The sequence below is a fragment of the Microtus ochrogaster genome, chromosome 1 (genome assembly GCF_000317375.1).
Source record: "Microtus ochrogaster isolate Prairie Vole_2 chromosome 1, MicOch1.0, whole genome shotgun sequence".
Classification (NCBI taxonomy): domain Eukaryota; kingdom Metazoa; phylum Chordata; class Mammalia; order Rodentia; family Cricetidae; genus Microtus; species Microtus ochrogaster.
Genome location: NC_022009.1, coordinates 14,159,288 through 14,169,630, shown reverse-complemented (window position 1 = coordinate 14,169,630; position 10,343 = coordinate 14,159,288). Strand labels below are relative to the sequence as shown.

Sequence of the window (10,343 nt, the reverse complement as noted above, 5' to 3'; positions counted from 1 at the left end):
GCGCCAGAGATTCTCGCCGCCAAGGGGGAGGAGCCCTGTAAAACTGCAGGCGCATTTTCTCCAGGTGAATTCCTGGAGGCACAGGGATCTTGGACCTAATCCAATATCTATTTTCCCTCCCTCCCTCCCTCCCTCTCCCCACCCCAGCCCAGCCCGCAGATTCTGATAGACGAGCGTGCACCGTCTAGTTCCAGCCGGTGGCCTTGCCTTTCTGGGGGCTCAAGCTAACCCTCCCTGCAAAGGGATGTATCTGGCTTCATTATTCCGTTATCACTTCCTATCTCGATGCTTTACCCGAACCCAGGGCCTGGACCATGCTTCTCAAGAATAGCTGTCAGACTTAAGCATTTAATGACACCCACGTCGGTCAAAGTCTGGAGTCAGGATCAAGTGTGGACCCGCACTGTCAACTCCAGAATCCCTGGGGACCTGGTCAGAATGCCCATTCTCACTTCCTATCTCTGTCCTCCATTGTCAGTCTCTTGGGAAGGGAGGGGGTGTCCCTAGTGGGTGACCATGAGGTGACTGGAAGCTGACATCCAGTGGATCCGGAGGCGCAGCGCTGGAGTGCGGGAGAGCTCCGGCTCCTGGATCGTGGTCACGTGGGTTCTTTAGCTAACCACCCACTCCCTCTTCACCGTCTTCAAAAGGAAGACGGACTAACGGCGTTAGTCGTGGGTAATCTTTGCAGTCTCTGCAGCTGCTGGTCTTTTTGAAACGAACTCCCAGATCCCTGCCTCCTCCGAGGCTTTTAGAATCACCTCTTGAAACTTCCCGGGAGTAGAGGAGGCGGGGAGCCCGGCCCGAAGGCAGCTGCTTGTGCTGCAACTGGCATCCTTGGTATCCGCTCTGAGTAGAGTCTGGCAGCCCCGCAGGGCTGAGTGACAGGCAGTGAACTGCGAGTCCCGCGCGGGGACAGAGCAAAGCACGTGCCTGCATGTAGAGAATGCAAAAAAGAGAATGTTTACCTGCCAGGTAAGTGCCCTTTGCGCAGAGTGTGGTTTCACTGACGGTGTGGATTTCCGCACCGGGAAGCCAGCAGTATTTAGAACAATAAAGGGGACGCGGGGTGGATGCGACTGTCTCGGAACACTACTGGAAACACAAATTTTATTGACTTTTGGGTTGGTTGTGTGATTATAAATGTCTTTTTATAAAAAGAAAATCCCCGTGTTTTTTCTCCGTGGGTTCCTGGCAGTGGATGCAATGATGATGCTTCTTGCCCAAGCGTCGTGGACCAGGGAGGATGTGCCTGTCTCAGGCAGGTGTCATAGCTTGAAAATGAGTCGACTGGCAATCCTTAGTCGTGGCAGAAATAGATTTTTTTTCCTTTCCGGATAGGCTGAGCTCCGTTAAATCCAATCTCTCTTATTTGCCGGCTAGGAAGCTAACTGTTGCTTCTTCACGGTTACCTCTAGTGACTGTTTCAGAGCAGAAGTGGAAAATTAGGTCAAGCGAATATTGTTTTTGTGTGTGGAAAACAAAACTTTGAATTTGAGTGGAGCTCTATTCAGAAAGTGAGCTTGATTTTTCTTTTTTTTTCTTTTCTTTTTTTTTATATTTATTTATTTATTTATTTATTTATTTATGGTTTTTCGAGACAGGGTTTCTCTGTGGCTTTGGAGCCTGTCCTGGAACTAGCTCTGTAGACCTGGAAGGTCTCGAACTCACAGAGATCCGTTGATGATTTTTCTTATATTTCAGAAGACAGACTGGTGTGGCACGCAGCACAACCGGGACGGAGTTTTGTTTTATTTCAAGTGGTGTTTGTGTGTGTGTGTGTGTGTGTGTGTGTGTGTGTGAGCATTTCACTTGAAATTTCATTTTTGCTGTAATGATCCTCCCTCTCCGTGTAAATGCTATTTGAAAAGTGAACGGGAAGATTAGCTGACCTATGGGGACAACGAAAAGTGTGACAGAAACTAAAGCACTTTCTTTCCCAAGAAAGCCCACGGTGTGGTTCTCAACCTGGGGTCGTGACCCCTGGACAAACCTCTATCCCCCAAGATATTTGCATTGCGATTCATAACTTTGGCAAAATTACAGTTATGAAGTAGCATTTTATGTGGTATAATTTTATGGTTGGGGATTCCCCACAACATGAGGAACTGTGTTAAAGGGTCACAGCACCGGGAAGGTTGAGAACCACTGCCCTTACCAGCATTCTGTCGGAAGGAAAAGATCGCCAAGTGTTAAAGAAGAAACTTAAGGGCTCTGTTTTATGTTCAGAAGTTTTCTAGATGAATCTGAGATTCTTGTTTCAAAAGCCGTGTTAGAAGTCACACTTTAAGCCTTACTCAAGATGTGTGTTTGAAAAAAAAAAAAAGATGTGTGTTTGAAACAAACAAGAAGCGCATATAGGACTGGTTCAAGGTGAGCTCAAATGGATCTGTTCAGATTTGACATCTCTCAGAACGTATTCATCATATAAAAAGATAAAGCTTAGTACTAAATTCAACCTATCAAATACATAATTATCCTTCAATAAACATTATGTACCTTGTGGAGACTAAAACACTGTAATTCTACCGGCAATGCCTTAAAATATATTTCATGATAAAATGTTAGTTGATGCTCCAAGTCATCTTATGCAATGTATTAGAAAGTGATTACATAAAATCCTGAGGGAATCATTTGCTGGTAAGTTTTTGTTGATTGTATGCAAAGCCCTTGAAAACTAAATATTTAGATATTAGATTTCATAATTCAGTGTTTAGTACATTGTGATAGACACTCGAAAAATTATGCTTATTACAGAATTATTTACAGACAGTTGAATTTAAGCTTTCTAAAAAATACCACTCTAAGAATTTTGACATAGAAGGTTTAGCTTTTTCTCATTTTGGAAGATACACATACTGTTTTAAAGAGTTACATGTAAGTCAATTATTAGTGGTCAGTTATTTTAGAGTAAATGTTCTTTGTTCCTAATATGAAATTGTTTGAGGGCCTTAATATTTTGCTTTGGAAAAGATACATATGAAGGTAGTAATTGCTAAACAGAAACAGACGAGAATGCTTGATGCTTAAAAGATACACCTAAAGGAATGTGGCTCATTGGTGAACTTGCCTCAAATGCACAAAGCCCTGGCCTCCATCCACAGCATCACACGAATCAGGTGATGGTCCTTATCTATTATCCTACAACTCAGAATATAGAAGCAGGAAGATCAGGGAGTTTAAGGACGCCCTTGGCTACATAGCAATTTTTAGGCCAACCTGGGTTACATGAGATCTTGTCTTAGAGAAGAAGGGAGTAAGAAGAGAAATGCATTTATTTATCTGTATTTTTCTTGTCTGTGAAATTCTCTCTGGTGAGTATAAACTGGAATGCTTGAATAGAATGCTTGGGGAGGGGGCGAGTGGACAGGTGGAGGAAGATGACCATGACCTGTCCAAGTTATCCACACCTGCAGGCCCAGGATGCCTCGCTCAGGGGAGGTGACATTTTGTCAACACACACACAGCAGACAGGCTCCTAGCAGCCCTGCTGTCTGGGCGGCTTGTGGTGGTGGGCTTCTGTCAAACATAGGTTTAAAAAGTAAAATTCAGAAGCAAGTTTTCATGGTCAGAAATCACTCGGTCTTCAGTGTCTGGGAATCCTGACCAACGTGAGAGGCGTGCCCAGTGGCGCGTCAGCGGGCTGGCATCACCCTCCGATACCTTGCAGAATGCTTTTAGCAGATGCCACTTCCCTTCTCCCTCGGAGCACCGTGAAAAGGGGCATCCCACAGTGTTTCTCGTCTCTGCTGAAAAGGATATGAAAGTTCAAGGAGTTTATGTGGTTTGTCTAGGAGCTAGTGTTTAGGCAGAGCGGAGGCTGAGAGCCAGTGTTGTGTTCTGTCCACTGGGCCAGGATACACATGAATACACATAGGCTGGCTGGTGATTGTTTCTCTCCTTTTGCTGGATTTGTAAGTCTGTCTGCTCTTCGTGGAATGCCGTGTTATTTCCGGGCCAACCTTTTCCTTCTCCATAAAACCACTGTCAAAAGATCTCCTGGGTGAATTGGGAGTATGGGTGTCATGGGTGAGGGCGGAAGAGGAAGGGGAGAAAAGGAGGGGAGTGGAGAAAAATGTAGAGCTCAATTAAAAAAAAATCCACTGTCAGTATTGGGGTTTTAAAAAGATATTTATTTTTTTAGCTTGAGATCCATAATGTGTTTCCCAGTTAGTACTTTAGCACGCCATGCATAACCCTGAGTGTACAAAAGCTTCTCTGAGGCTGTGATTTAGGAAGAAAAGCTCTGTTATTAGTGATTGTTATCCACTAGTTATCCAAGATGCGACATGAATCTGGACGTATCGAAAGCTGTTCAGCCAAAGGCCAAGCCTGGTTCTGACAGCCGCCCTGCTGCAAGGGCTCCCAGCAATCCCGCGTGGGCTGGGGCTTGGTAGAAAAACTGCGGAAATCGACTGGTGATATCGCTAGCATATGAGATCCCTGTTTTCTAGGTGATCTTGGCACTTGCTTTTCCATGGTGTGTGCCTGACCTGAGGCTGGGAGAAGGGACGATGGGATCAGTTCTGTGTTGTTTTTCAATTCTGTGTTCACTGACCAGCTGAACAAGGGAAAGCGTTTTTTCAGGTTCATGTCTTTCCCTGGGACTGTTGGTTATTTTCTGTGTATATGTATGTGTGTGTGTACGCATGTGCACACGTATGTGTATATACACACATGTGCCAGCCAGAGGGTAACCTCAGGTGCTGCTCTTCTTCAGGCATTGTCCATTTTGAAAAAAAAATCAATTTAAATTATTATTTAAATATTTTAAGATGGGTGTAGTGGTATACACCTTTAATCCTAGCACTCAGGAGGCAGAGGCAAGTGCATCTCTGTGAGTTCGAGGCTAGCCTGGTCTATAGAGCAAGTTTCAAGACAGGTTCCAAAGCTACACAGAGAAACTCTGTCTCAAAAAACAAAATTAAAAAAAAATATTTTATTATTTATATTTAGGGGTATGCGTATGTACATATATGTGCATAAGCATGTGGTACCTGTGGAAGCCTGAAGAAGGTGTCAGGTCCTCTGGAGCTGGAGTTGTAGGCAGTAGTGAGTAACTTGATGTGGGCGCTGGGAACTGAATTTCGGTCCTCTGAAAGAACTTTGTAGTGATTCTTTCGGCCACTTAGCGCTGAGGGAGAGTACACGCATTGGAGAATATCCAGCTCTGAGGGAGTTTAGAGCTTGCTGGACACGGTGAGGTTTGGCCATTGACTCACAGACATCACTCGCAGTGATGTCTGTGGGTTTAAAGGATCTAGGGTTGCTGATTAAGCCATTGGTCCCCTCTAAAATGCAGTTCAGTGGTTGGTGGCCAGAAACCAAGTCATGCAAACAAAGTGGGAGTCTGGGTTCCCTCAAGGGCAGAAGGCCTTCAGAGCAGGTAAGTTGTCAGGGTGACGAGGCTTGTGCAATGGGTGATTCTGTAGAGTTCAATCTTTGGGTTATAGTCCTGAGGGATGCCTGTGAAAAGGCCATTGCCATGCGGACTGCAAGGCTGCCAAGAGATTTCATTCTGGACCTTTGGCTGGATTCTCACGTTCATACTGCCTGCCATGGCCAGCATTTGCAGCAAGCCTTTGTCCCACGGTGTCTCTATTGCACCCTCTACTGAGCTCACTTTGGTCTTAATAGAAATTCTGTTCTTTTTTTTCTTTTTTTCATGTAAATCCTATATTGAAGGGTGCTTTTAAAGTTTAGAGGCAATAGACTGACAAAATCCTATGTGTGTGTTAGAGAGAGAGAGACAAATGAGAGACGGCGAAAGAGTGGGCGTATGGATGCTGTGGTATGTGTTCGCCTCCGTAGGTCAGCTTTCAGGCAATCTTACTTTCCACCCTGGGTTCTGGGATGGAACTCCCATCATCAGGCTTGAGCAGCAAACACTCTTGCCCACTGGGTCATTTTGCCCTGTTTTTTCTTTTTCTGAGCTATAGTATCATATAACCCATCTTGATCTTGAACTCCTGACAAGAGGAAGACCTTGCACTTCCGATCCTTCTGCCTCCACCTCCTGAATACTGGGTTTACAAAGGTCTTCCACCATCCCTGGTTTATGCAATGCTAGGGATCAAAGTCAAGGCCTCCTGTCCTGTGTGCGAGCTCAGCAAGTATTCTACCAACTACACTATATTTCCATTTCCACTTTCTTTTCTTTCTTTTTTTAAAAAAAGATTTATTTATTTATTTATTTATTTATTACATATACAGTGTTCTGCCTGTAGGCCAGAAGAGGGTACCAGATCTCATTACAGATGGTTGTGAGCCACCTTGTGGTTGCTGGGAATTGAGCTCAGGACCTCTAGAAGAAGAGCCAGTGTTCTTAACCTCTGAGCCATCTCTCCAGCCCTTTTCTCTTTTCTCTTCTCCTCTTTTCTTTTCTTCTCTTCTGTTTTGAGACTGTGTCTCACTCTGTAGCCCAGGCAGTCCTGGAACTAGAAATCCTCCTGCCTCAGCCTCCTTAAGTGCTGGAGCTTGTAGGTAAGCACCATTGCCTCTAGCTAAAATGACTATTTCTCAGTTACTCTTGTAGGGCGAACTGACTAAACATTGTTTGCTTTCCTTTGCAGCCATTACACCTGAGTCTCTGAGAACGCAATGTCCGTCTGTACACCTTCCCGCAAGGACTCTTCTCAGCTGCTACCTGCTCAAGACATGGAGATCAAAAACTCACCTTCGAGCCTTAATTCTCCTCCTTCCTACAACTGTAGCATCCTACCACTGGAGCATGGCCCCATCTATATCCCTTCCTCCTATGTAGAGAGCCGCCACGAATACTCAGCGATGGCATTCTATAGTCCGGCGGTAGTAAATTACAGTGTTCCCAGCAGCGCCAATAGCCTGGAAGGCGGGCCTGTTCGACAGACCGCAAGCCCAAATGTGCTGTGGCCAACTTCTGGACACCTCTCTCCTTTAGCGACCCATTGTCAGTCATCGCTTCTGTATGCAGAACCTCAAAAGAGTCCTTGGTATGAAGCAAGATCACTAGAACACACCTTACCTGTGAACAGGTAAAGCCCTGTCTTCATCCAAGTCATGGATGATGGCCTGATCTTCACGTCCCAGTTTAGTAAGAAGAAGGACATGTGGTAGACAGAGTCTTTATTTTGTCACTTGCTTAGGATACCAGAGACATATTGCTCTGTCCTATTCTGATAGTCTAGTTCTTATGAAAAAGTTTGCTTATGGATGGGTATTTGGAGAAAGTACGTTGTAATGCATGTTCTCTTTATGTAGCAATCATCACACTTATGTCAGTTGGGTTTTGGTGAAGGTGTTGGGTTTTAAATGTTTGTTCCTTTGTTTGTTTATTTCTTACGGCCTAATAGAGTCTTACTGTAAAATGATGGGTAACTCACTGTTGATGACAAATTGTTTCCAGGATGAAAGTAACCATGGTAGCACTACAACTTCCACGACATAGCCACTCAGAGCCAGGAAAGGTAATGGGACAAGGCTTTAGTGATGAGCCCAGGTGGCGCTTTCTAAGGACCAAGGAGGAACTCACTGTAGGAGCCTAGCAAACATTTCCGAAGTTAAAACAAGTTGATCCCCAAATGCATGGCCAAGTGACAGATTACTTCTGTCTATTTTGTAAGATTTTTGGTGCTAGCAATGACTGTGGAGGGAGAGAATGGTATATGAATAAGTGGCAGGAAGAATGGATTTCTGGAAGAAGAGCACTGAGTTATGGCACACCAACTAGTAAGTGCATTGCTTGCAGGGTGTGGTAGCACACTCCTTTGATCCCAGCATTCGGGAGATAGAGACAGACGGATCTTAAAGTTTGGGGCCAGCCAGGTCTACATAGTGGGTTCCAGGACAGCCAGGCCTGCTTAGAGAGATCCTGTCTCAAAAAAAAAAACAAACAACCAAATAAGAAAGAGCAGTACTTTCAGACATTGTCCTAAAACTTAGAGGAAATAGGAGCTGGAGCTTCCATCTCAGTGCTAGGGGGTGGCTTTAATTTTCATGAGGCTCTGGGTCCACCCCAAGAACCCTAACCCAGCACCTCTGAGCCCCAAACCAAATCAAAACAACCTTTGAGAAAATATTACACAGTAATTAAATTTTTCTTCTTAATCTTTTTATTTATTGGTAAGATAAATATAAAAACTGTGGGTCACATCTTATGATTAATACTTTTCACTTACTTATCGTTTAAAGGATGACATTTTCATAACCTCTCAAATTCTCATTAAAGTCCTGCTAATATTTAGACAAACTTACCATCAGGAAGGTTTCTGTCATTTCTAGATTAGTCATACCTCTACTATCTCCCTTCCCAGAAGAAACATGTGGCAAAATCAGTAACTAGGGGGCGGGTACCACTGCCCCTGATGCTCCTCTGAGGAGCACTTCCTCCTTACAACTACTGAGCTGCCATCTCCCTCACACTGCACATGCCAACCTGTGCACACTGCCAGCGCCCTCAAATGCCAGTCAGCCCCCACACTGGGCTCTCTGTGATCTGGAAGACAAAGAGATTACATTTGGCAAAGTTCATGTTATCTGTCTATCCGTCCGTCCATCCTTCCGTCCGTCCGTCCATCCATCCACCCATCCATCCATCTCTGGAAAGCCCTTGTTCTCTCTTTCATGTCCTTTTACGATGTCTGTTTTCTCTCCTCCCCCAGAGAGACACTGAAAAGGAAGCTCAGCGGGGGCAGTTATGCCAGCCCTGTTACGAGTCCGAACTCAAAGAGGGATGCTCACTTCTGTGCGGTCTGCAGCGATTACGCATCTGGGTATCACTATGGCGTCTGGTCGTGCGAAGGATGTAAGGCGTTTTTTAAAAGAAGCATTCAAGGTACAAGACCGTGACACACCACTACTTCAGTTTTCACACGTTGGCCGGCAAGCCACTTTGCAGAGATGACCCGATAGAAGTGTCACTGTTGGCTTGGCTGGTACACTTCATGGACTTGAGCAGCTCAGACGAACATATGTGTTAGGGAGTGTGTTGAATGGGGGTGTTTGGGTCCTCGGATTCCATGTTTTATAGGGGTCAGTTTGTCCTTACATTACCTAACTGGGGAGTGGGGGTGTTTAGAAAAGGAGGTACGATATCTATTTACAACCTTTTAAAGATACTACTTTGGAGAAAAAAAATACTGGACTCACCAGGAGCTCTGAAGTCTGTCTTTCTTTGTATTTTCTTAGGTTTAATATAAGGCATGGTTATGGCATGATGGTAGGCTGGCTCCTGAAGGAAAGAGAATAAATATAATTTATGGGAATAGTCAGGAATCAAGAATTAGCCAAAGCAGACTTTGAGAGGAGTGTCGTCCTTAGACTTGCGGCATGGCCTTTGCAACCCCTAGTTTTTAGTCTGGCACTAGAGTGTCTCCATGACCTTCACTGGAGTCCTTGCTGGCAGTTGTTTACTTGGTGCATACTTGTTCATGATGTGTTTCTGCTACAACATCTTTTTATTGTGTATGTGTTGGGGGAGCGCATCCATATGAAGATAAGGACAATGTGCTGGAGTCATTTCTGACCTTCCAATATGTGAGTCTTGGGACTCAAACTTAGGTCATAACACTTGGCAGTAAGTGCCTTTACACATAAAGCCTGCGAGTTTTTTGTTTGCTTGTTTGTTTAATAGCATTTTTAATACCCTTGAAGCTGTGTGCACCTGGCTTCGAGGCTGCTCAGTCTTTGCTGTTTCTCCCTTGTTAGTCACCTCTCCTTCCAGCCCCGATTTACTGAAGTCACTTAGTTTTAAAGATATTTGTTATAGAATATTATTTTAAGGTGTGCTACTTTTGTTTATGCGCTGGAACTTTTGTTTAATGATGCAAAGATGTGTTTGATTAAATAAGATTCACCTGCAGTCAGGAGGCTGCGTCAGCAACTAGCTGACGGGAAGTGGTAGGGAGGAGCCAGGTGGAGAAGGGTTTATAAGGAGGGGCGAGGAAAAGCATGAGGACTTGGAGGACTTCGTGGGAGACGGGAGGAGGTGAGCAGCTTGCTGTTCAGTCTCTCTGGGAAGCAGTATTCTACCTCCTTTAGTCTTTGAATCTTGAGTTCTTTAGCGGGACAGAGATTTAGATACCTTCTCTTAGTAACTTTGAAAGAGTTGGTGCCTGAGGGAACAGAATTTCCTCAAGGCTGTGGCCCTTGCTGCTGAACCACTGCTGGTAGCGGCCAAGTTGCAGCTGCTGACTTGGATAGCCGCAGCTTAAAAGGCAGCAACCATTAAAAAAGAGGACAACAGATATTTATTTTTTATGTGTGTGGAAGGGTGCATGTGCATGGAGGAGTGCATACATACATATGTGCATGTGTGTGGAAAGATGCATGCGCATGGAGGAGTGCATGCATACATATGTGCATGT

At 44.7% G+C, this 10,343-nt stretch overlaps 1 protein-coding gene across 1 annotated transcript in view; it reads left to right on the top strand.

Annotated features, from left to right (window-relative positions):
* Positions 1–679: 679 nt before the first annotated feature.
* The window catches only part of Esr2 (estrogen receptor 2), a 49,352-nt gene continuing 39,688 nt past the window's right edge, over positions 680–10,343 (top strand). The window contains exons 1-3 of the mRNA XM_005343221.3: positions 680–975; positions 6,573–7,013; positions 8,640–8,812. Of these exons, the coding sequence (XP_005343278.1) occupies positions 6,601–7,013; positions 8,640–8,812 (586 nt within the window). The 5' untranslated portion in view covers positions 680–975; positions 6,573–6,600. The remainder of the gene's footprint in view (positions 976–6,572; positions 7,014–8,639; positions 8,813–10,343) is intronic.